This window comes from Physella acuta, unplaced genomic scaffold, assembly GCF_028476545.2.
Source record: "Physella acuta isolate Inbredline_101_S28 unplaced genomic scaffold, ASM2847654v3 ptg000099l, whole genome shotgun sequence".
Taxonomy (NCBI): Eukaryota; Metazoa; Mollusca; class Gastropoda; family Physidae; genus Physella; species Physella acuta.
In genome coordinates, this window is record NW_026731619.1 from 149,831 (window position 1) to 177,046 (window position 27,216).

A 27,216-nucleotide genomic window follows, 5' to 3' on the forward strand; every position below is an offset into this window, starting at 1 on the left:
AAAAAAAGTGCAAATACGCACATATATGCCTGAAACATATAAGGTTGATCTAATTATTTTTATATTGTTTGCCTGTGTTTATTAATTTATAAAAAGTATGAGATAGATTTTATGGGAGTGAAAAGACTGTCTTCACCTAAATCTAGAGCTATTCAGTTACCATACACCGTTGTTTTGTATAAAAATGGCGGATATGTGACATGCTGAAACCAATATTTTATGTAGAACGCAGAAATTTATAGAATAATATAGTAAATTCAACCTGTTTTCAAAAGTACAATGAAATGTTTTACTACATAGATTAGTTGTAAGGTATAGGCCTATATATTTAAATATATGTTTAAATTATCTTTTATTTTATGAATTTTAAAAATATTTTTTCAGCGCTTTGGCTTTCTTTGGTTGAATTGGGAATTTTTAGTTAGGGGAGGGGGGAGGGGCAGTATAACAAGAGTAAAGCTAAAATACTGTTAAAATGTAAACAAAATAGAGTAGTACATCAATTAAAAATCATACCTAGATCTGTTTATCTAATGATAATCTAATCCTAAATAAATAAAACGAAGTGTCTACTCTGAAGAAGATTTTTCTCCCCAACGTCTCCACTTAGTCGGCAAAAGATAGCTCTGCGCATGCGCAGTCACCTATGGCTAGGGTTAGGGCTAGAATGAGGGTTAGGGGTAGGATTAGGGATATGGATAGGGATAGGGTTAGGTATAGGAAGGATAGGATTAGGGTTGGTGTTAGGGTTCTGCGGTTGTAAACACACGCATGCGCAGTACCATCGAAAACATCGCCGCTAAGGCAAGTCTTAGTTTCTCTCCATTGCGCATGCGTATGGCATTATGGCATGCGTATCTTATTCCGGCTAGAATCAGCCAAAATAAAAAGCTGTTTAACTTCTAAAAAACAAAATTTTAAATTATGCAGCCAATGGCTGAAACACCTAAAAACTAAACATGGTTAATATTAAATATTTAGATCTAGATCTATATGGGAGAAACTTAAACAAGTTTTGACCATTTAATTGCAATTAAATTTAAATCATCTGACGAGCTTCACCATCATAAAGTAGTTTTACTTTTACTATTAACTTGCAGTTCTGTGTTCATAACAACATAGTAAATGTCTCTAGAATAGATTTTGTATTAATATTATTTTCTAGAGAAGGGAAATTTGTTACAATTTTTTTTGGTAACTAATCAAAATTTGACCAAAAATTTCTTTCTTTTTTGCTCTCTTCACTTCATGATATTGAACTTCTTTAATTACAGGGAAGTACAATTAATATGCACAAAGTTTTAGTTTTTTAATTGCATTAGAACACCTAAAAACATGATGTGTTAACAATTCTTACAAATGTCATTAAAAACATTTTACTAGGAGAAAGGCAGTTTATAAAACAAAAATAATGGTAGTCTTAAGTCTTAATTAAACAATAGTCAATCAAGTTTGCCTTAGAAAAGCAAAACATCAGATTAAAATGTCGGGCAGTTCTCTCTTATAACAGTCCTTCCTAATAATAATAATTTTTATATTTAAATATTTTTTTAAGGCTGTGAGAAGACATAATGTTTTAAAATACTTTTTATTCCATGTCAACAGTAGTGAACAGATTTCTCTCAGCCAATAGGGTCACTGCTATTTCTTTTTAACTGTAATTAATAATTCATCGTTTTCTTTTTCAGGAAATGGCAAAATCCAAGCGCTGGTCTAAAGAAGAATTGGACAGTACTTTTGAAGAATTTCTAAAAATCGTATGTTATGATATTTAGTTTGATTAAGCTAGTCATGTCAATAAATTAGTTGAGGATAAATGATGGTCCTCTTGTGTTACGTTTGATTTAGTGAGGATTAATGTGTTTAAATTCAATTCATGTGTTATCTGTTTTTTGTATGTGCATGTCCATCATCAAACTTAGTTTAAAAATCTTGTTTGTTTGATTGATAAAGTTGTTATAATATTAAGAATGACTGAGCCATTTTTGCTGCAATTTATTCTAAAAATATAAACATTGCCTACCTTGAGAACACAAATCTCTCATTGTTGATTTCACAATCTGTTTCACTACTTAGTCTGTCTCTTCTGGGGATGATACAGAGAAGATCAATCAGCTGTTGAAAAACCCGGCCAAGAAAGCAGATTCCAGTTCTAGCAGTTTGTGGTGGGCCAATGACTTGGATGAGGATGACAGCTATGTCAAAGGTGTGTTATGCGATTTTTGTCGTATTTCTCATGGATTTGTTGCTTTTATGTAAATCTATTTTTTTTAAATTTAGTCTTTGACTGACAGTAAAAGTGGCTGCTTGTAGTGCTGACCACATTATTTCTCTGTACTGCAAGGTTAAGAAACAGATGAAATCTATTTTCTGAGATACTTTTTTTGAAAAATGTATCAATTTTTTTTTAAACTTTAATTTACTTTTTTTAAAATTTTCTTCAAATTATAAGCTAAAAAATTATTCATTTTGACATTCAAATTATGTACTTCATTCAATGGGTTAAACATATTGAGGTTTAAATTTGCCTATCCCTTTCTCAGAAAAAAGCAAAAGTTTTATAAAAACCAAGAAATCTTTAGAGTCGCCTGTGAGGTCCAAGTCTAGCACGAACAAAATTGAAACCAAACAGAATGTGAAAGGAAAAAATACAGCAGTGAAACCTGCCAATGCTAGCAAGCAAGTGGTTATCAACAAAAAGTTCACCAAAAAAGATGAACAGAAATTAAAATCACAGGTATCTTTTATATGAACCAGAACATACGTTCTGTACAATTGGATAACCCTATGTTTTTGTTTATGTTTAGACATTACCTGAATATGATAACTTAAATAAACACTTATGTTTTTAAAATATAGACCAGCTCAGCTAAAACAAGAACTACCAAATCCAAGAATGATGTAGCCATGAGTAAAGATAGCTTGGAAGACAGTAAGTCTCTGTGTATTGTAGGACTGTAGGGTGGACATCAGAACATGTCTAAAAATTATTGTTGGTCTATTTAAATTGTGCTCACAAGGTATGCTTGTGTAGCCTACAGTGTTGGTGGGTTTAGTTAAACAGAAAATCATTGATCATTGTTGATGTGCTTGTTGAGGGATAAAAAATTTTAAAATATAAATATAGCATATAATAAATATTGTAATCTATTTTTTTTAAAAATCTGGGCTTTATGTTATAAAAATACAACACTGTTCTTAAATTAAATTGGCAACAAATCGGTTCAAACTTGCAAGAAAGTGACCTAGCTGTAGAGTGCTAGACTGCTAAATCTCGAGTTCGAATCCTGGTTCAAGTCAGTTGAACGCCCCTGATTCCATCCAGCTCTGATAGGTACCTAACTCACATCAGGGAAGGTAAAGGTGGCTACGCATAGTGCTGACCACACTATCCCTTCATATGCTTAGATCACATAAACTCTACTTCACTTTCCCCATGGGCCACCAGGTTCAAAAAGGGAGCTTACTTTACTTTTGTAAGAAAATGAACCAGTATTTTTGACTAATCTATACCTTTTTTTAAAAATGAAACATTCAATTATAAATAGCATTTTATTTAAAACTACAGAATTAAAAAAAAGGCACATGCTCAATGAAAATAAACAATGTTCATTTTTTTAGTATCAGAAAGAACTGAGGAGATAGATTCCCATCGCCAAGGGAAAGGAAAACCAGTGTAAGTTGTCATGGTCAGGTAGTTTAGTCCATCTTGTAACTATATAAAACTGTAAAATAAAATTTGGGTGTAACAGTGTAATGGTCTGTGTTGTTGGCTTACCTAAACTTACTATGTAGGCTTGACCCTACTCATCTTAAGTAGTTTATCTTAAGATGATATTGCATTTGTCTTACAGTTCTCCTGTTAAGATCTCCGTAAATGATTCAAGTTTAGACACTTCAGGGACAGGTAAGATTCTCTCTTTTACCACTGGTATCAAACTAAAAATTATTTAGTTTATACTGAAACTCTCTCAGTTAAATAGTGTCTTGTGTGGTGTAATTGTTAGTTGTGTCTGAAACAAAAGATATTCACATTTTATATGGTTGATTGAACTATTCAAATTTACACAGTAGTATAGCAAAAATGGTGTGTGATTTTGGAATTAAGCATTATATTTTGTACCCAATTCAACCAGTATTTATTTTCCTTACTGACAGCAAGCTATGATCATGACCATGCCAAGTCCAACCTTAGCAAAGATAATCTTGGATTCGACACACTTGATGAACTTGCTGATAAACAACACTTTTTCCAGGTGACTTCTCTACATTCCGCATGAGTTGTGTAGGCCTGTATTATATATTTGATTAGTTATTCACATTAGCTTGACTTATTAATGTTGACGATTGTTCAATCGCTTTGTTTTTGTCTTGTCGCTGTAGAATCTAGAGAAGGATGTAGATGGGACTGTAGACTACGGCCGTCTAAACCAGGAACTCAGTCAGACAGGTGGAACCTCTCTGCTGTCACCTGCTGTCCAGTCAGGCGCCACCTCCCTGCCTTCACCTGCCATGCAAACAGGCGCCACCTCCCTGCCTTCACCTGCTGTTAATCTGGGCAACACCCCAGCTGATACCTCAGTGTTATCAGAAGACACAGAGACTCCAGCAAAAGTAGCTGTTGCAGATACACCAGTGAGTCAGGATCATTTTTAAAATTATTTTCTTTAAACTTTTGAATGGCCAGATTTGAACCTAGTTATTTTAAAATTGTTTTCTTTAAACATTTGTAAACATTTGAATGGACAGTCTTGCCCCTAGAAATTGTGTAAAGAAAAGAACCAATTAAAAAAAAAGTACCAGAAATAATTTTAAAATTATTTTCTATAAACATTTGACTTGGCCAGATTTGCTTCTTAGTAATTTTAAAATTGTTTTCTTTTAACATTGAATGGCCAGATTTTCTAGAAATTTTGTGAAGAAAACATCCAATTTTAGAAAAACATAAGAAATATCAACATTCATTTTTTTTATAGGAGACTCCTCAACAAAAACCAAGTATGCTTTCAAGAGGTGAATATATTTTAAAAATCGTGTTTAGATTATATAGGTTTATAGCAGTTTTCAGTTTCATAGCAGTATTGTGAACATATTTTTCTTAAGTTACATATTTATATTTTAATTCCATATATATTTTTTAAAATTAAAAAGTGAATAACTAGTTTGAAAATTGTTTCACACAAAATAGTGGCACTGCTGGACTCCCTTGAGTCAACATTCAACACAGCAACCTCCCCTCAATTAGCCACCTCGGATCACTTAGGCCAGACACTGCCCGATTCATTCAAATACCCTGGCTTATCTGGCAAGTTTATGTTCATTTATGTCATCAATCAGTCGAGATTTTATTTTTATATTCATCTTATTAAAAACATTTAAAATATTTAGATGAAAAAATGTGATTTAAATGTCTAAAATTATTCACTGTTGTGTATTAAAACATCAGGCCAGATTGGCACCAACACTAGCAGAGAAATGGAGGCACTACAGCGAGTGCTGCAGGAGGCGGAGATGTCTCCCACCTTGTATGGCATCGACTCCAGACCCTCTACAGCTAAAGCTGCCAATATGTCTTCCACACCACTCAATGAGGAGAGACCTGGTGAGTTGTACACAACAAACAGTTGGGTTAATTTCTTATATGTGGTCAATCTCTGATGAAGTACTTGGCATGGCCTCATTCTGTGATGGGACAGTTGTATTTTTATTCACATTTTATGATGATTTTGATATTTTTTCATAATGAGGGGATGGTACATTTTGATTATGGTACTGATTTATTCTTAGGAGGTGGGGCAGTTTGCTTGTGGTACTGTTTCATTTTTAATTGTCATATTGTTTTCAATTCAAGCCTATCAGTCCTGATAAGCTGAACCTAACTGATCACTATATTTCTGGGCCTCTGAGCATTAAATAGAAGAAAAAAAAACATATTGAAAAATGTTAGTTCTATGCTAACTAATGGTTAAACTAAGATGGAACTGAGAATCGGAGAAAATAGGTTTTTACCTTTCTTCTGGCTTCGGTATTTCATCCTCGGATGAGCTTTGTTTCATTTTGGCTTTAAATAAGCTTATCACATTAAAACCTTTGCCATGGTTAACTATGAGGTTTGTCCATGATTGGCTCATCATTTACAAGTCAAAAGGTGAAAATTAGCTGCTAGCTCTATATTGGCACAAAATTAGGTACAGCTGTCTTATAGGGTTAATTGTGTACTGTTTTATTGTGTGGAATGGAGCATTTCAATTGTGATGTAACATGTTGTTTTATTGTGACAGTTAATTGTGATACTGTTTTATTGTGACAGTTTGTGATACTGATTTATTGTGACAGTTTGTGATACTGATTTATTGTGACAGTTTGTGATACTGTTTTATTGTGACAGTTTGTGATACTGTTTTATTGTGACAGTTTGTGATACTGTTTTACTTTAGTGGCCAGGAGTGTTGGGGACATTCTGAAAGAGATGGACGCTATAGAGAGGAGAGGAATTGACATGGGTGAGGCAGATGTCCAGTTGAGATCTGATTATAAAAGTCCACGCTCCCAAGGTGAGACTGGTTTAAACTTTCATAGACATTATAGGGGGTGAGGGGCTATTTTATCTTTGGCTTGAACCTCAATGTGTATCGATATATATGAAATCCATTTAAAAAAAATGGTACTTAAAAATATTTGTTGTACCTCATGTAGAATTAGGGTTATATATGGTAATTATTTTTCTAAATTTTAACTTGATTTTTCCTTGTATGTAGTTTCTTTTACGTCTTTCATTTGATGTGGGACATGTTTCCCCATACAAAAATGTATTATTAGAGCTAATTGTAACAATGTCTCCATGTCTAACACAGCAGCCTTACACCGCAAACCATCCTATGACGCAGACAGTTTTGACAATTCCCACACTGAAGACACAGAAATTTACCGACCAGTTACATCTGCCGTAAGTTGAGCTTTGAAAAAAGTCTAAAATAATCATAAAAAACATCAATGCATTTATGTGCATACATTATTTCTAAACTCCCATAGTATTCTGTTTAGTCTGTCATTGCCATCAACCTGTTTAAAATTATAGTTTCTTGCTTCAGTATATGTGTTGTAGTTTTTTCATAAACTACCCTAAGTTTATAACAGTAGTTAGCCTGCCACCCCTCTAAGACACAGGCTTCAGACAAGAGCTTTCCTGGCCACTCACTTCTGAACTGCTTAGTTTGAATTAGCTTCTAAACATTATAAAGATCATTTGTTTACATTGTATTGTCACAACTCACAATGATAGTATGAGGTTGTCCTCCTTTACTTCTTAGTTCTCTGTCCAGTAGATTAACCTTTAATTCACTGAAACTGTGCACATCTGCTACACATGAGTACTTGTTTATTAGCCACATGTGTAAAGTTGATTAGCCCTAATCTAACACTATCTCTAGCTTTATGACTAACCTTAAGGTTTGAATATTTTTATCTATGGGGGTATAGCTAATTGATAAAGCCCAAACTTATTAAGTATATAGTTTTACAAAAGCCAGTATACTTTCTATATAAAATATTCAGAGCGTAAAGGACAGAAAAAGGTTGGAGAAAAAAAACAACAAGAAAGAGGCAAGGACAGTGTCTGTTCCAGAAAATATAGATAAAAGTAAGTTCTGGGAAATCTTTGTGTTTACTTAATATAGCATATACTGAAACTTAAATGTTGCAGCTTTTGGTGTTAAAGAAGTTAGGGTTCTTGTGAATTTGTATACTTGATTGTTGCAACTTTTGTTGTTGAAGATGTATACTTGAATGTTACATCTTTTATTGTCAAAGTTGTATCCTTGAAAAAGATGTTGCTACCTTTGTTGTTGTAGTTGTATCCTTGAATGTTGCTACCTTTTGTTGTTGCAGTTGCACCAGCAAGGGACAGGTTCTCCCACATCCAGAGCTCTGGTTATGGCAGGTCGACCTCCCCACCAGCCAGCAGAAAACACAGGTCAGCCTCTGCGGGGAAATCTCCACCAAAAGGTCAGAGGTCATCTCAGGCAGATGGCGCTGCAGTGCTGACAAAAAGTAAGGGACTTAACAAAATATTCTTTGATACTAGCTTTATTTTATCATTGAAAGAAAATTATTTTCCCATTTGTATTGAAAGTGTAATTATTATAACAAATATTGTTTTTGTATTATAAAAAACGAGCTGACCCGCGGCGTATCACACGCTGCTATTTAGTTTTATTTTCTACTGTTCAGTAATTCATAATTTGTGAATTCGACAGTACCAATGCTGTCACTGAAATTTTTTGCTTTAAATCACTAAAACCCTCCTTTCCCCCAAACCCCCCCCCCCCCCGTGAAAGCAGCCTCCTCTTAGTTACCTCCCCTAAGTTTAAAATCATTTCAAACTAAATTATATGCCCCTAAAAGGCGTCACTAAACCCGGCTCTACGATTGTAAACATTTAGCGTGAACCACAGCTCACCAGACTTCCTAGAGAGGAAGAGAGGGGACTGCAAGGAGCGCTTACAGCTTGGTGTTTTCTAACGTCTCCAAGAAGAGAAATATATATAGATTGGTTTTTAGCCAAATTCAGGGACAAAAACCCAGCATGACAAAAAACCTAGACAAATTTTTTTCTTGCCAGTGTTATAGTTTTTATCCTTATACTGGGGTTTTATTTCCAATAAGTTTGTGGCTGGGTACCGAAAAATTCATAAAGAAAAAATTTGCCTTAATTATGTACAATTTACTATTGAAAGCTAGAAACTATTATCATAAATACTAATACAATTTGTTTTAACTTCAGAAGCTGAAACCTCTCCTGGTGTTTTTAAGAAAAAAGCTGTGGACAAAGGTTTAGACAGTGCCAGATACTCTGTGAACTCCATGGAAGTTTTTGCCAAATATCTGACTGAACACTTTGCCAGTGCTGCTCAGGTTGTCAAGTTTGTTTCGCAAATGTTGTCATAATAACTAGAAGTTTTTTAAAAAGTTTCAGTACACATTTTTCATAAATTCTAAGGAAATGATTACCATGAACTGCAAAATATATGTGGCATTTGTCAGATATTTTGTAGTAAAATTTGTGATCAATAAATTTTTGTTCCAGTACAAAGTTTTGATAACTTTGTAAAACTTGCTTCAGGTAAATGACAGTGGTGACCAGAGGAAAAAGGAAGAGCTGCCTGCTAAATCTGGACATGAGAGGGAGACAGCTCTAATGTTGGCACTAAAAGAAACAAACGAAGAGTTGAGCGCGGAGAAAATTATAAATGCCCAATTGAAAGGTGAAATATTTTTCTCATAGTGCATGTTTTCGCTTTTTTTAATGAATGACTCTGGTAAACACTAACATATGTAACTAGTTTAGTTAAAAAATTTGAAATGTTTGACATGCTAGAACATGTCTGCTTCCATACATAAGGTCATAAGTTAGGATTAGGTTTGGAATCTGTAGGTTGATGAAGTCAGGTTAGTTCCTGGGATGAAAGAATGGATTTTCTTTGTATCTAGTTCTCATCTGTCTAGCTTTTCTTCAGTTGGTTACGCTGTGTAAAGAAATGATGAACTTCAGATTAAATATTTTATGTTACCAAATTCTGGAACTATTTTTCTTCCAGCTGATATCCTGGCCCAAGAAAAAGATTTCCAGAAAAAACTGGAGTCCCAAAAAATGAGATTTGAAGATGAGATCTTTGCTGTCAAGCAAGATAACTTTGTCCTCACTGCCAAGGTAAAAATTGTTTTGTTAAACACTGGATGGCTATGTAATTTGCATTTTTAATAAACCAAAATTTGTTGTTAGTACTTACTAAGTAATTAAGAAGTGTATGTATTGTTATAGATTGATAATAATTTATTATTTAATACATTTTGTTTGTTGTCTAAGACATAAAGATTTAAAAAAAAATATTTTTTGTCTTAAGTTGAAAGAGATGGAAGACATCAGATTGAAGAAATCAGACACTGAGACAGAGGCTGGCGATCCTGCTGAGAGTATGTTTTTTTTTCTCATTACACATCACTTTAGTATTTTGTTATCACTTTTTCTGCTTCTATGATCACATATTACTGTCATAATCTGTGATTACATTCTAACCCTTTATAATCACACATCACTTTCATATTTTGTTGGTCACATCCTTTGTTGTGATCTGAAGAAAGTAAGTTCATAATTTACGTAAACGAAAGAAAATAAAAATAAAAATCTATGAAGAAAGATTAAAACATTGAGTAAGGATATAAATTCTACACTCCATTTATAGGTCGTGTGAGTGAGTGAGCGAGCAGTTAAAATATAAATACTGTAATATATTTATAGGTCGTGTGAGCAAACTGTAAAATATAAATACTATAATCTATTTATAGGTTGTGTGAGCAAGCTGTTAAAATATAAATACTGTAATCTATTTATAGGTCGTGTGAGCAAGCTGTTAAAATATAAATACTGTAATCTATTTATAGGTCGTGTGAGCAAGCTGGAGAGGGAGGTGCAGGAGCAAGAGAACCTGCTGGCCGGGTACCAGGCTGAGAACAAGAGGTTGTACGAGGAGGTCAAGGCCGTCCAGCGCCAGGCCAAGGCCACGGAGAGCAGCATGTTCAAGGAAAACCAGAGGCTGACCACAGAACTAAGCAATGTCAGGTGGGTGATACAAGTTGGTGGTTACTTGTGGGTCCAGCTGTTTGATTACATGTGGGTCCAGCTGTTTGTTTATATGCTGACCAGATTTGTTTTTCTAGATGTTAGGCCTTTTTGCATCAAGTGACAAGCGTAAAAGAACACCAATGTTATTTACGGCAAGGTCTATTAAAACATTTGACATAATTTTTGTCATAAGAAACACATGTTCAAATAAATTAGATTTTTTGTTTTCCATAAACTTTGATAGTATTTATGGAGATATCTTCCTCAAATTTTTTTTTTATCAGTTAAAGATTTCTGCATCAACATTAATTAAGCAGATAATCAGCAGCTTTACGTATCTTTTGAAATTTTTAAGTAAATTTTTAAATAGTTTACTCTTTGACATAATCCTTAGTGGCTCCTGGGGAGGAAAGGGCAGCAGTTACACCTCTCCATCGGACTCTGTTTTGGGCTGTTCTCCTTATCTGTGCCCTGGTGAGCCCAATGCCCTTTGCCTCTTCTTTTAACATTCTCCTCCATGATCTCTTGGAGATTCCAATCCATAGCTTTCTTTGCAATATTATCTTCTTCCCTTCTCATGGTATGTCCAATCCATCCCCATTTACGGGCTTTGATGTCCTTATCTATTGGCTGTTGTTTTGTCTTTTGCCACAGGTCTTTGTTTGATATTTTGTCTGGCCATCTTATTTTGAGGATCTGTCATTTCCACTTTATAAGAATTTTCTTATGTGTCCACAGACAAGAGCTGGAACTGAAGAACACAGAGCTACAGAACAAGGGGATCATCACAAGCATGGCAGTCCAGCAACAAATAGCAGCAGGCAACACAGAAGCCATGATAGGAGCTACACGCATTGCACACTTAGAAGGGGAGCTTACTGAGGCTAAAGTAAGGCTGTGAATTGTTTTTGTATCTATTAATGTATGCAGCTTTTTATTTTTGTTGCAGTTTTTAGTTTTTATGTCATTAATTAAACCTCAAACCTAACACCAAGCTTAACCTTGAGGGTTGAATACAATAATTAATGATTCTAATACGTTTGTTCATCTATTTATTAAGAATTGAATTTTTTAAGGATAATTTTTTGGAAGGTCGAATTGTGTTGATAGTTTCCACACTGGTTAAATGAATAATTGTATTCTGGCAGAGAGTTCAAGAAAATCTGGGCAAAGAGCTAAAGATGGCTCAACAAAACAGGTTTGAGCTAGAAAGACATTTGGAGGCCATGTTGAAAGAGAAGGAATCACTGGCCAGACAGTTGGCAGATTCCCTGACTGCTGACCAGGCTAAGGTAGGTTATATGTGGTGTATGTGTCTAGTTGTAAATGGTGTTTGTGTCTAGTTGTATGTGGTGTGTCTAGTAGTCTAGTTATATGTGGTGTATGTGTCTAGTTATATGTGGTGTTTGTGTCTAGTAGTCTAGTTGTATGTGGTGTATGTGTCCTGTTGTATGTGGTGTATGTGTCTAGTTGTATGTGGTGTTTGTGTCTAGTTGTATGTGATGTATGTGTCTAGTTGTATGTGGTGTATGTGTCTAGTTGTAAATGGTGTTTGTGTCTAGTTGTATGTGGTGTGTCTAGTAGTCTAGTTATATGTGGTGTATGTGTCTAGTTATATGTGGTGTTTGTGTCTAGTAGTCTAGTTGTATGTGGTGTATGTGTCCTGTTGTATGTGGTGTATGTGTCTAGTTGTATGTGGTGTTTGTGTCTAGTTGTATGTGATGTATGTGTCTAGTTGTATGTGGTGTACGTGTCTAGTTGTATGTGGTGTTTGTGTCTAGTTGTATGTGGTGTGTCTAGTAGTCTAGTTATATGTGGTGTATGTGTCTAGTTATATGTGGTGTTTGTGTCTAGTAGTCTAGTTGTATGTGGTGTATGTGTCCTGTTGTATGTGGTGTATGTGTCTAGTTGTATGTGGTGTTTGTGTCTAGTTGTATGTGATGTATGTGTCTAGTTGTATGTGGTGTACGTGTCTAGTTGTATGTGGTGTTTGTGTCTAGTTGTATGTGGTGTATGTGTCTAGTTGTATGTGGTGTATGTGTCTAGTTGTATGTGGTGTATGTGTCTAGTTGTATGTGGTGTGTCTAGTAGTCTAGTTATATGTGGTGTATGTGTCTAGTTATATGTGGTGTTTGTGTCTAGTAGTCTAGTTGTATGTGGTGTATGTGTCCTGTTGTATGTGGTGTATGTGTCTAGTTGTATGTGGTGTTTGTGTCTAGTTGTATGTGGTGTTTGTGTCTAGTTGTATGTGGTGTACGTGTCTAGTTGTATGTGGTGTTTGTGTCTAGTTGTATGTGGTGTATGTGTCTAGTTGTATGTGGTGTGTCTAGTAGTCTAGTTATATGTGGTGTATGTGTCTAGTTATATGTGGTGTTTGTGTCTAGTAGTCTAGTTGTATGTGGTGTATGTGTCCTGTTGTATGTGGTGTATGTGTCTAGTTGTATGTGGTGTTTGTGTCTAGTTGTATGTGATGTATGTGTCTAGTTGTATGTGGTGTATGTGTCTAGTTGTAAATGGTGTTTGTGTCTAGTTGTATGTGGTGTGTCTAGTAGTCTAGTTATATGTGGTGTATGTGTCTAGTTATATGTGGTGTTTGTGTCTAGTAGTCTAGTTGTATGTGGTGTATGTGTCCTGTTGTATGTGGTGTATGTGTCTAGTTGTATGTGGTGTTTGTGTCTAGTTGTATGTGATGTATGTGTCTAGTTGTATGTGGTGTACGTGTCTAGTTGTATGTGGTGTTTGTGTCTAGTTGTATGTGGTGTGTCTAGTAGTCTAGTTATATGTGGTGTATGTGTCTAGTTATATGTGGTGTTTGTGTCTAGTAGTCTAGTTGTATGTGGTGTATGTGTCCTGTTGTATGTGGTGTATGTGTCTAGTTGTATGTGGTGTTTGTGTCTAGTTGTATGTGATGTATGTGTCTAGTTGTATGTGGTGTATGTGTCTAGTTGTAAATGGTGTTTGTGTCTAGTTGTATGTGGTGTGTCTAGTAGTCTAGTTATATGTGGTGTATGTGTCTAGTTATATGTGGTGTTTGTGTCTAGTAGTCTAGTTGTATGTGGTGTATGTGTCCTGTTGTATGTGGTGTATGTGTCTAGTTGTATGTGGTGTTTGTGTCTAGTTGTATGTGATGTATGTGTCTAGTTGTATGTGGTGTACGTGTCTAGTTGTATGTGGTGTTTGTGTCTAGTTGTATGTGGTGTGTCTAGTAGTCTAGTTATATGTGGTGTATGTGTCTAGTTATATGTGGTGTTTGTGTCTAGTAGTCTAGTTGTATGTGGTGTATGTGTCCTGTTGTATGTGGTGTATGTGTCTAGTTGTATGTGGTGTTTGTGTCTAGTTGTATGTGATGTATGTGTCTAGTTGTATGTGGTGTACGTGTCTAGTTGTATGTGGTGTTTGTGTCTAGTTGTATGTGGTGTATGTGTCTAGTTGTATGTGGTGTATGTGTCTAGTTGTATGTGGTGTATGTGTCTAGTTGTATGTGGTGTGTCTAGTAGTCTAGTTATATGTGGTGTATGTGTCTAGTTATATGTGGTGTTTGTGTCTAGTAGTCTAGTTGTATGTGGTGTATGTGTCCTGTTGTATGTGGTGTATGTGTCTAGTTGTATGTGGTGTTTGTGTCTAGTTGTATGTGGTGTTTGTGTCTAGTTGTATGTGGTGTACGTGTCTAGTTGTATGTGGTGTTTGTGTCTAGTTGTATGTGGTGTATGTGTCTAGTTGTATGTGGTGTGTCTAGTAGTCTAGTTATATGTGGTGTATGTGTCTAGTTATATGTGGTGTTTGTGTCTAGTAGTCTAGTTGTATGTGGTGTATGTGTCCTGTTGTATGTGGTGTATGTGTCTAGTTGTATGTGGTGTTTGTGTCTAGTTGTATGTGATGTATGTGTCTAGTTGTATGTGGTGTATGTGTCTAGTTGTAAATGGTGTTTGTGTCTAGTTGTATGTGGTGTGTCTAGTAGTCTAGTTATATGTGGTGTATGTGTCTAGTTATATGTGGTGTTTGTGTCTAGTAGTCTAGTTGTATGTGGTGTATGTGTCCTGTTGTATGTGGTGTATGTGTCTAGTTGTATGTGGTGTTTGTGTCTAGTTGTATGTGATGTATGTGTCTAGTTGTATGTGGTGTACGTGTCTAGTTGTATGTGGTGTTTGTGTCTAGTTGTATGTGGTGTGTCTAGTAGTCTAGTTATATGTGGTGTATGTGTCTAGTTATATGTGGTGTTTGTGTCTAGTAGTCTAGTTGTATGTGGTGTATGTGTCCTGTTGTATGTGGTGTATGTGTCTAGTTGTATGTGGTGTTTGTGTCTAGTTGTATGTGGTGTTTGTGTCTAGTTGTATGTGGTGTACGTGTCTAGTTGTATGTGGTGTTTGTGTCTAGTTGTATGTGGTGTATGTGTCTAGTTGTATGTGGTGTGTCTAGTAGTCTAGTTATATGTGGTGTATGTGTCTAGTTATATGTGGTGTTTGTGTCTAGTAGTCTAGTTGTATGTGGTGTATGTGTCCTGTTGTATGTGGTGTATGTGTCTAGTTGTATGTGGTGTTTGTGTCTAGTTGTATGTGGTGTTTGTGTCTAGTTGTATGTGGTGTACGTGTCTAGTTGTATGTGGTGTTTGTGTCTAGTTGTATGTGGTGTATGTGTCTAGTTGTATGTGGTGTTTGTGTCTAGTTGTATGTGGTATTTGTGTCTAGTTGTATGTGGTGTGTCTAGTAGTCTAGTTGTATGTGGTGTATGTGTCTAGTTATATGTGGTGTTTGTGTCTAGTAGTCTAGTTGTATGTGGTGTATGTGTCCTGTTGTATGTGGTGTATGTGTCTAGTTGTATGTGGTGTTTGTGTCTAGTTGTATGTGGTGTTTGTGTCTAGTTGTATGTGGTGTATCTGTCTAGTTGTATGTGGTGTTTGTGTCTAGTTGTATGTGGTGTGTCTAGTAGTCTAGTTGTATGTGGTGTACGTGTCTAGTTGTATGTGGTGTTTGTGTCTAGTTGTATGTGGTGTATCTGTCTAGTTGTATGTGGTGTATGTGTCTAGTTGTATGTGGTGTATGTGTCTAGTTGTATGTGGTGTATGTGTCTAGTTGTATGTGGTGTTTGTGTCTAGTTGTATGTGGTGTGTCTAGTAGTCTAGTTGTATGTGGTGTATGTGTCTAGTTGTATGTGGTGTAAGTGTCTAGTAGTCTAGTTGTATGTGGTGTTTGTGTCTAGTTGTATGTGGTGTTTGTGTCTAGTTGCATGTGGTGTATGTGTCTAGTTGTATGTGGTTTTTGTGTCTAGTTGTATGTGGTGTTTGTGTCTAGTTGTATGTGGTGTTTGTGTCTAGTTGTATGTGGTGTTTGTGTCTAGTTGTATGTGGTGTTTGTGTCTAGTTGTATGTGGTGTATGTGTCTAGTTGTATGTGGTGTATGTGTCTAGTTGTATGTGGTGTAAGTGTCTAGTAGTCTAGTTGTATGTGGTGTTTGTGTCTAGTTGTATGTGGTGTTTGTGTCTAGTTGCATGTGGTGTATGTGTCTAGTTGTATGTGGTGTTTGTGTCTAGTTGTATGTGGTGTTTGTGTCTAGTTGTTTGTGGTGTTTGTGTCTAGTTGTATGTGGTGTATGTGTCTAGTAGTATGTGGTGTATGTGTCTAGTTGTATGTGTCTAGTTGTATGTGGTGTTTGTGTCTAGTTGTATGTGGTGTTTGTGTCTAGTTGTATGTGGTGTTTGTGTCTAGTTGTATGTGGTGTATGTGTCTAGTAGTATGTGGTGTATGTGTCTAGTTGTATGTGTCTAGTTGTATGTGGTGTTTGTGTCTAGTTGTATGTGGTGTTTGTGTCTAGTTGTATGTGGTGTTTGTGTCTAGTTGTATGTGGTGTTTGTATCTAGTTGTATGTGGTGTTTGTTTCTACTTGTATGTGGTGTTTGTGTCTAGTTGTATGTGGTGTTTGTGTCTAGTTGTATGGGATGTTTGTGTCTAGTTGTATGTGGTGTTTGTGTCTGGTTGTATGTGGTTCTGGCAAGATTATCTATCTGACTAGGTTATGTGTCGTGTATGTGTCTAGTTGTATTAGGTTTGTTAAGCCTAGTATTTGCATCGTTTACTTATATGGTCCTGTTTATAACTGATTGGGTCAAGACTTGTGTCTTGTGAATGTCTAAGTGTGTTAGTATTTTAGTGTGTTATTGTTGACCAGTAGAATATTTTATTTGTCTTTAACATCCATGACAAGTTGTGTGATTGTTGATTTAGTGAATGTCTATCTATATTAATTTAATAAAAACTAGACATGTGTAATCAAACAAAAATAAAGATCATCAGCTGATTAATTTAGACAAATTAGACAGGTTTTTTGTATTTTGAAGTAGTCTACATAGTGGTCGAGGCTCCTATAATGTCTTGTTACATTATGTGCTTTGTGTGTAGTTTCAGATGGTACTATGTAAAGCTAAGGTTTATGGTCTAGTAATGTGGTAATATGTATAGTCACAGACAGTACTGTGTAAAGCTATAGTTAGTCTTCTGTTAATGTGTACAAATTCTCAGGCCATTGAGGTGAAACACAGGGAGGACCTTGACAAACTGGAGAAAAAAATCAAATGGTACGCAGAAAACCAGGAACTCTTGGACAAGAGCAGCGCCAAGCTGAGGCTGAAAGATGACGAGATTCACAGACTCAAGATGAGGCTGGAAGACTTCAAGTCTGAGGTGAGATCAAATTGGTTTTCATCTTGTTATGTAGGTCCCTAGTCTATGAATTTATTCAGTGAGGTCTCATTGGTTTTCATCTTGTTATGTAGGTCCCTAGTCAATTAATGTATTAAGTGAGGTCTCATTAGTTTTCATCTTGTTATTAGGCTCACAATCCAGCTGGCATTTATTTTGGTTAGCTTCTAATTTTTAGAACTCTTTCAAGGCAATGTTGCCATTCTACATGTGACCAGACCAGCTTGATAAGTCTTGCCTGTTTTCACTTTGAAAATTCATTATTAAGGAAACATGAGTACAACCTAATGGTGTAGCAAAGTTTCCCTCTCAACTTCCAGTTATTTTAATTCTAAAATGTTGCTATAGGTCACAAAATGTAAAAGCAACAGTACAAGCACTTCATCATCATTTCTGACTGTTCGTGCCCTAGACACATCTGTTTCAATTACCTCAGCATACAAGGGGATAATGTTGTTAGCTTTATGCCCAAGGAAACCTAGGTAGCAGAAAATTCCAATATAAAATGTAAAGGTCTAAATAAAAAAATAAAAGTAAAATGATTGTAAATAACCGTTTCAGGCTGGCAGAAAACTTGAAGAAAACAAACTCAGGGCCAAGGAAAAAGCTGCTGATGCTAAGAGAATACAAGACTTGGAGAGACAGGTACTGGCTTTTTTTTTACTGAATTATTTAAAGAAGTTTCCACTGTAAAGTTGAGTATATGGGGAAAATAAAAAGTAAAGTAGCCCTTACAGTGTAGATAAAGTAGAGTTCCTCTACTTATCACTATATCTAGGTGATCTGTGTACACTTTTCAAGACTCAAATATTGACCTGAGAACTGAGATTTAGTATTTTAATAATTTTCTGTTAGCAATTGTTGGCTTATCACTTGATCACATACTATTATGTGATGGTTTAGTTGGGTGTTAGAGCTCACAACTACCATCTTGAACGTCTCAGGTTCAAATTCTGAGCTCATCTTCACCCAACTGTCATGGGTACCTGACTTATGTTAGGCAATTTTAAGGGTCCTGGAAATTGAACAGACCACATTATTCCTTTATATGTTTATGTCACAGAAACAGATTAACTTTACTTCACCCGACCTATGTACTGCCATATACTAACGGGTAGCATATTAGCACCATACCATAGAGGGTTGTTACGCACTTAACCATAATAAAATACCTTGCATTCAGGTGAAAGAAATGGAGCAGGTCATACGCAGGCGTCACCCCAACTCCCTGCCTGCCATGATGATGGTTGCGGCCAATGTGCCTGACTCTGCGCTGGACCAGCCGCAGGTTAAAGGTCGCAGTGTCGAGGTCCTGGAGAACAGGGTGAGGAAGCTGGAGAGGGAGCTGGAGACTAAAGATGAGATGGCACAGCAGGACTTGAGGGCCATGGAACAAAAGTACAACCAGGTCAAGGTAAGATGGGGGGTCATCAAGGTCATGGTAACATGGGGGTAAACAAGGTCATGGTAACATGGGGGTAAACAAGGTCAAAGTAAGATGGGGGGTCATCAAGGTCATGGTAATATGGTGTAAACAAGGTCAAGGTAACAGGGTAAACAAGGTCATGGTAAGATGGGCTCATCGAGGTCATGGTAACATGGGGGGGGGGGTGAACAAGGTCACTGTAAGATTGGGGGTCATCAAGGTCATGGTAACATGGGGTAAACAAGGTCAAGGTAAGATGGGCTGATCAAGCTCAAGGTACAATGGGATAAACAAAGTCAAGGTGAGATAGGGTAAACAAGGTCAAGGTAAGAGTGGGTAAACAAGATGAAAGTACAATTAATTTAAAGGTATGATGGGGTAAAGGTCAAGGTAACATGGGCAAAACAAGGTCATGGAAAGGTGGAGTATACAAGATAAAAGTAGTGGAGCAAAAGTATAGTACTTTACAGTCTTTTTAGCGCAATTTCCATTCTGGAGAATTGCGTTTATTAACTCGTCTTTTCTGGGAATGGATGGATGAATGGATGGATGTGTGTCCGCAGCTTTAAGTCGTATCTCCTCCTCAACGAAGCAATATCGAGGACTAGTTCCAAAAGCAATTATGTTTAGCAAGTTACGAGGATGAACATAGGCCATAAAAATTCCGGGTTTCTCTCATGGATTTCCCGGAAAAGCCAAAAAACCTCGAAAAAATGCAGTTTTTGGCCCATATCTCGGCAACCAGACCACTTAGCGACTTGAAACATGTACCAATCGATTCCTGCCATAATTTAGAACAATATTGCCGAAGAAAGTTTTCAAAAATATCCTTTCGTTTGGTCACAAATTTTTTTTTAATTAATTAAAATTTGGACCGAATTAGTAGGCATTTTATGCAACCACACCACACGCGTCATCACGTTCAATGGCTGCGACGTCACGTTCGGTAGCTGGGCGCGCAATGGTTTTTAGTCATGTTACTCTATTGTAAATAAAACATGTAAAATACTGAAAAAAAAATTAATAAAAAACGTTTTAATAACTAACCAATGGTTTTACTAACCCTGCTCTTGATTTACGCTACGACAGAGCTATTTTTAGATAACACACGGAAATTGCGCTAAAATTGTCACTAGACTTTTTTTAATTACTTGTTTTTTAATAAGTCATGTTTATAAATATATGTCTATTTAAACACCCCAAAAAAACCATATTCCTATTTAATCTTTTTTATAAATAACCAACCATGTATATTAAATCTTTTTACTGACCAACCCCACCCTTTGTATAGTTTCAGTTTGAAGAAAGAATTTCAGACCTGGAGCAGCAGCTGTCACTGTACTGCAGGTCGTCAGGCGAGGGACCCACATTCAGGGACCACCCACACAGCCACGCGGTGGCCCTGGAGAGGGAGCTGGACAATGTGAAGGACAGGTGCAGGAAACAGGTGGCCGAGATGCAGGCTGAGACAGACAGGCTGACAGCAGAGCTGAACAAGGTCAAGAAGAACCAAGAGAGTGAGCCAGATCAATTTTTACTTTCTTTGCTAAATATATTTTTTTTAACTGATGAAATGAGAATATAAATTAGTAAATTATTTCAATTTTTAAATTATATGTGATGCTTAGAAGTTAAAAGTTTGGTAAAACTTCAAAAGACTGTTTTGGAAAAAAACATATTGTAGAGGTATGTTGAGAAATGAGTAAATTTTCTCATGTACAGATATGATGAGAAATGATGCTCGTCAGTCTGAGGTGGAGTGGAAGCAACAGATCCTGGCACTACAGAGAGAGCTCAAAGACAGGGAACATGATGTCCAGATACTGCAGCAGGCTCTGGACAGAATGAGAGCTAAATCAGGTACATGGAAGGGTCAGCTTTATGGTTGAACCTGAATGGTGATGTTTGTAAGAAAATTAACATTAGCACTATCCATTCCATACCAGCATACCATCCATACCTTTTTATTCACACCACCACATAATACATATCCACTTAAAATACCATCCCTTATTTAGACCATTTCCACACTTGAAATATCATCCATTTCATGAAGCAATAAAACAAAGTCACATGTCTTTAGGAGGTAAGAAAAATGGCAGCCAGAAAGTAAACACAGAGACAGAGTTATCCTTCCCTACACATTCAAACAACAAGGAGTACAAGCCTGATGTTTTTGCTGACAGCGACAAGTCAGCTTTAATACAGGAAAACCAGGTCTTGAGGTCAAAGGTCAGTTGTTGCTTATGATGGAAATACTTATTTTACCTGTGACTAAGGGTTAAGGTTTAGTGTAATACTACATTAGTATCCACCTATCTTGTCCATGTGTCCTCCAATTGTCCATGTGTCCACCAATTGTCCATGTGTCCACCAATTGTCCATGTGTCCACCAATTGTCCATGTGTCCACCAATTGTCCATGTGTCCACCAATTGTCCATGTGTCCACCAATTGTCCATGTGTCATCCAATTGTCCATGTGTCCACCAATTGTCCATGTGTCCACCAATTGTCCATGTGTCCACCAATTGTCCATGTGTCCACCTATCTTGTCCATGTGTCCACCAATTGACCATGTGTCCACCAATTGACCATGTGTCCACCAATTGTCCATGTGTCCACCAATTGTCCATGTGTCCACCAATTGTCCATGTGTCCACCAATTGTCCATGTGTCCACCAATTGTCCATGTGTCCACCAATTGTCCATGTGTCCACCTATCTTGTCCATGTGTCCACCAATTGTCCATGAGTCCACCAATTGTCCATGAGTCCACCAATTGTCCATGAGTCCACCAATTGTCCATGTGTCCACCAATTGTCCATGTGTCCACCAATTGTCCATGTGTCCACCTATCTTGTCCATGTGTCCACCAATTGTCCATGAGTCCACCAATTGTCCTTGAGTCCACCAATTGTCCATGTGTCCTCCAATTGTCCATGTGTCCTCTAATTGTCCATGTGTCCACCAATTGTCCATGTGTCCACCAATTGTCCATGTGTCCACCTATCTTGTCCATGTGTCCACCTATCTTGTCCATGTGTCCACCAATTGTCCATGTGTCCACCAATTGTCCATGTGTCCACCAATTGTCCATGTGTCCACCAATTGTCCATGTGTCCACCAATTGTCCATGTGTCCACCTATTTTGTCCATGTGTTCACCTATCTTGTCCATGTGTCCACCAGTTGTCCATGAGTCCACCAATTGTCCATGAGTCTAGCTAACTTGTCCACAGATTGACCAGCTACAGTTGGAACTTGACCAGCAGAGAGTTGACCTGAGGAGGTCTCTGGCTGAGACAGAGTCTGGCGCCAGACAGACCAGAGAGAGGCTGGAGAACCAGGTCAGTGACCCTAAAAGTCACAATACTAATGTTGACCTATACAACTGTATAAATGTGGACCCATTCAACTTTATAAATGTGGACCCATATAACTGTATAAATGTGGACCCATAAAACTGTATAAATGTTGACCCATACAACTGTATAAATGTTGACCCATACAACTGTATAAATGTTGACCCATACAGCTGTATAAATGTTGACCCATACAACTGTATAAATGTTGACCCATACAACTGTATAAATGTTGACCCATACAACTGTATAAATGTTGACCCATACAACTGTATAAATGTTGACCCATACAACTGTATAAATGTTGACCCATACAACTGTATAAATGTGGACCCATACAACTGTATAAATGTTGACCCATACAACTGTATAAATGTTGACCCATACAACTGTATAAATGTTGACCCATACAACTGTATAAATGTTGACCCATACAACTGTATAAATGTTGACAGTGGATGGTGTATAAATGTTGACTGGATGGTGTATGAAATGTTGACTGTGGATGGTGTATAAATGTTGACTGTGGATGGTGTATAAATGTTGACTTGTGCTTGTTTCAGATTGAGGCTCTGAGAAGCAGCCACGAGAAAGAAATGCAGAGAGTTCTGTCAGAGCAGGCGCTTCAGTCATCCACATCCAGGGTCACAGAGCTGCAGAGTAAATGTGACACACAGGAGGTGAGCAGAGTAAATGTGACACACAGGAGGTGAGCAGAGTAAATGTGACACGTGGGAGGTGAGCAGAGTAAATGTGACACGTGGGAGGTGAGCAGAGTAAATGTGACACACAGGAGGCAAGGCACTGGATTGCGAACACCTTGGGGGTCATGTTTATTAGTCACCTACAGGATAGGGAACATCCTGGGGGGGGGGTCATGTTCATTAGTCACACAGGATGAGCAGACTATTTGTAGGACATGTTAACTAGACACATGACAGGGAACATCTTTAGAACATCATATTCCTAATTTAAACTGGCCTCAGCTCTTACTTTACCCTAACCCTGATACTGGTAGAGAAGAAAAATCTTCATAAAATGCTGCCTTAGTATTTTGTTAGGATCCCCCCATTGTGGATTGCTGTTTAAGAACTAGTGACAAACCCATGTCTATTGTGCAGGTGATGATCCGGCACCTACAGGCCCAACTCCACAAGACATCCCTGGAGGTGGAGAGGATCCCTAAGCTGAAGGCAAGCGAGGCCCAGCTCATGGCACAGGTGGAACTACTGGAGGAGAAACTGAGGGCGGCCAAACTGGGTCAAGCACCTGTAAGTTCAACACATAGTTTTCTGGGGACCTCTTTGATAGCTGGCAGGACTTATAAAAATAATTTTGGTATTCTAGACAAAGTCATTGAAACAGATCAACTTTACTTTATCAGCCCCATGTGTCTTAGGCATTGACAGATGATGATTATAGCCCTAACTGGAACTGTTTAGCTGCATTATTTGGCCAGAAATACAAAATATCTTTTGCCAGACTGGCTGTATTTTACATTACATTTACTTCATTTTATAAATAAATTGTCATAAGTAGTAAAGTTCTCCTTTTCGACCTAAGAATTGATAGGGCATATGAATTAGAGTTCATGTTTCTTGACCTCCCCATATGAAGAGATGTTGTGGATGGCACTATTTCCGGTGGACTTTACTTTCCCCAACATGATTCAGGTACCCATTAGAGCTGGGTGGTCCTACAGGCTCAAGTCAGAACAGAGATCTGAACTCGAGACTTTTGGGTTAGCAGGTCAAGTGATTGTTTTATTTAATTTATAAAGTATGTATAAAACAATATATGGCTGCTGTCAACAGGAGATGCGCCATTTTGAGTCGCTGGAGCAGAAACTGACAGAGTTGGTTCAGCGCCAGCACAAGAGGGAGGCGGAGCTGGAGGCTGTGATGCAACAAAACCAGAAGTTGTGCAGGGCTGAGGTGGAGGAGGAAGTGGAGAAATGGAAACATCTGGTGGACTCTAAGAACCAGCAGGTAACAAACTAGAGAAGATGAATTGATAGTTTATTTTAAAGTAGATAGACATATAGATATTTTTTAAAACTAGATTAGACAAAGTAGATATTTCATTTTCAGCTAGACCAATTTTGTTTTCAGCTAGATAAGCCAAATAGATATTTTGTTTTCAGCTAGATAAGCCAAATAGATATTTTGTTTTCAGCTAGATAAGCCAAATAAATATTTTGTTTTAAACAAGATAAAGAAAACCTGATGATTTTATTTGAAGCCAGATAACCCAGATACTCTAATTGTTTGACAGCTGCAGGTGTTTCGAGCTGAACTGGACTCAATACTGGAAGTTTTAAAGGCCCTTCAGAGACAGGGGGTCAAACTTCCAGCGGGGACCTTTTACAGTTGACCTACTGGACCTACAGCTGACCTCTGGGACCTACACCTAACCTACTGGACCTACACCTAACCTACTGGACCTACACCTAACCTACTGGACCTACAGCTGACCTACTGGACCTACGGCTGACCTGTTCAACATTCAATACATCTACATCTGATTTAATGGGTCTGTCGGACCTGGTCAGCCCACATTTGACCTAATGGACCTGTCTGACCTACAGTTGACCTATTTAGCCTTCAAGTGACTGCATTGTATATGTAGTTTATCTTTTCTCTCATTGTTACACATACTAGAATTATTTCTATTTATAAAATTTCATTTTTAAGTGCCTTTTCAGGAAATAAATATTTTGCTTTTATGTTACTATTAAATCAATAAATGTAAGCAATTTTAGGTTCTGTGCATCACAGACTGTTTGTAAGCTGATGTACTGCACTCATGACTTACATGTGAGGTTTTGTGTAGATGGGGTGGTGTGGCTGAAAGTCTTGGGTTCAGATCCCGGCCTTGAGTCAGTAGAACATCCCTGAGCCACCTAGCTGTAGAGGGTACCTGAGCCACCTAGCTCTAGATGGTACCTGAGCCACCTAGCTCTAGAGGGTACCTGAGCCACCTAGCTCTAGAGGGTACCTGAGCCACCTAGCTCTAGAGGGTACCTGAGCCACCTAGCTCTAGAGGGTACCTGAGCCACCTAGCTCTAGAGGGTACCTGAGCCACCTAGCTCTAGAGGGTACCTGAGCCACCTAGCTCTAGAGGGTACCTGAGCCACCTAGCTCTAGAGGGTACCTGAATCCCATTAGGGCAAGGAAGGTAACTGGGCATTTTGGTGATCACAGTATCCCAGTATCAGATCACTAAAACTGGTGAACTCTACTTCACCTGCTACATGGATTCAAAAGGGTACTTTACTTTTACTTCACTGTGTAGATGACTTGAATGAAGGTGTAATGCCTGGATGACTTGATATTGTCACTAGTAATACTAGTATCTACAGTAATGATGTGTTAGTGTGAGGTAGATGACATGAGATATCTGCTTGAGTAAGTTAGCTGTGTGACGTTGTGAAACTGCACTTATGGTAGTGATATTTGTTACAGTTATTGTAGCTAGGACTGTTTATATTATTTTACACTTTTTAAACTCAGTAGTGTACAAAATGTAACTATTGTAACTATTTATTAATTTATCATGACGATGCATTTTGTAAATATGAATACAAACAATGAATAACCCACTACAGCTGATATCATTGTTCTTATTTCTTGTTAAGATAGACATGCTAATTGACAATACCTGACAAAATATCTGGGTTTTTTTTTTATAATTAAGATTGCTAATAGAAAAAAATACCCTATATCTAGCTTAAAGTAACATTTGTACTAATAATACCATCTACCTGTAATCATTGTCAAATGAATTTTACTTTTCCTTTATGTGAGTAATAGTAAAAAAAAGGAATTAATGGGAGCGAATAAAAAAAACATTTAATATTAATCTATTTCAGTGCCCAAGATGAACTATCAATTTTGCGCCAAATTAGGCCTATTTAATATAGTTGCTCGGGATGGAGAAAATGCGCCCCCACCTCCCTCATTTGGGGCAATTTTCACCAGTCTCTTTGCTTTTTTTTATTTTGGTGTCACACAATTGATGTCGAAAATAATTAAACAAGTCCGTAATACGAAGTAGCAGTTAACATTCTTTATTTCGACTATGTATAATTCAGTAAGGAGATTTTTTTTTATATTTTTATCTACCACGTTTGGCGCCCCTTTAGGTCGGTGCCCCCCCCCCCCCCCATGCCCTCATCTAGCCACTCCTCTGTAAATATAATGAGAAAAATGTGTGTGTTTAATCTAAATCTTTTAATTCCGAACATTTCAGATGATTATCTAATTTTGATGTTGATTTAGTGATCGCTCTAGCGCATGACGCGACGTTGTAAAACACGAGCAATTTTGATTTTTAATAGAGCTTGTAAGTCTCGTTTTTTCTCACTCTGAATTAGAAATCTCGTTGGACAGGGAGAGATTTAGATTTTCAGACACAAAAAAATACATTTTTTGTACCTTGATAGACTAGTGCACGGGTTCCCAACCTGGGGGTCGCGACCCCCCTGGGGGTCGCGAAGGTCTTTCTGGGGGGTCGCCAACTGGTATACTAAACCTTAGTAATTTGAAACAAAACATAAATATTTAGAAGAATTTTTGAAATTCGGCTTCATTAACATCACTGGAAATGTAATAGAGAAGAAACACAGCGCACTGTACAAAGTTGTTCTCAGTCACGAATCTAAGATTCAAAACTAAAACGTCATTTGAGACGAGTCATTCGGAACACACCAAAAAATATATGGAGTTCTTTCGTCGGTAATAAGCTAGTTGCAAACGCCAGAGACTTGATCGAACAAGAAGTTTTCACCAGCATTAGTGCAAGCATCAAATGAAGTCGCGATAGAAAATGCCAAGCAAAAAAAAAACAAAAAAAAAAAAACAATAGGAGAGAATCCCATCAAACGCTACATGTACGTAAATGTTAAATAACATTTTTATTGAAATTAAGCTTTCACCATTGTTTGCTTTTCAAGATGATAAATCAACAGACGTGAGTTCGTGTTCGCAGTTGCTGGTCTGTGTCTATATTCACGCGGATGATAGCAAAGATAAAAGAGTTGCTCTTTTGTGAAGATAGCATGGAGAAGATAAATATCTTTTTTGAAACTGGATGATTAAATTGGGTTAGAACGGCT

At 37.2% G+C, this 27,216-nt stretch overlaps 1 protein-coding gene across 1 annotated transcript; it reads left to right on the forward strand.

Moving 5' to 3' along the window:
- The first annotated feature begins 182 nt into the window (after nucleotides 1-182).
- On the forward strand, nucleotides 183-25,694 carry LOC131930476 (centrosomal protein of 162 kDa). Its single transcript, XM_059286986.1, has 34 exons — nucleotides 183-312; nucleotides 1,689-1,757; nucleotides 2,077-2,206; nucleotides 2,544-2,737; nucleotides 2,860-2,932; nucleotides 3,622-3,676; nucleotides 3,855-3,907; nucleotides 4,159-4,256; nucleotides 4,384-4,635; nucleotides 4,977-5,013; nucleotides 5,189-5,305; nucleotides 5,447-5,602; nucleotides 6,438-6,554; nucleotides 6,855-6,946; nucleotides 7,555-7,639; nucleotides 7,888-8,049; nucleotides 8,783-8,913; nucleotides 9,122-9,263; nucleotides 9,597-9,709; nucleotides 9,903-9,972; nucleotides 10,441-10,618; nucleotides 11,360-11,510; nucleotides 11,770-11,913; nucleotides 17,133-17,294; nucleotides 17,874-17,957; nucleotides 18,496-18,726; nucleotides 20,030-20,255; nucleotides 20,461-20,598; nucleotides 20,825-20,970; nucleotides 21,978-22,085; nucleotides 22,664-22,780; nucleotides 23,222-23,371; nucleotides 23,915-24,088; nucleotides 24,375-25,694. Exons 2-34 carry the CDS (start codon nucleotides 1,692-1,694, stop codon nucleotides 24,471-24,473), a joined length of 4,251 nt encoding a protein of 1,416 aa, XP_059142969.1. The 5' UTR covers nucleotides 183-312; nucleotides 1,689-1,691; the 3' UTR covers nucleotides 24,474-25,694.
- Nucleotides 25,695-27,216: the final 1,522 nt, after the last annotated feature.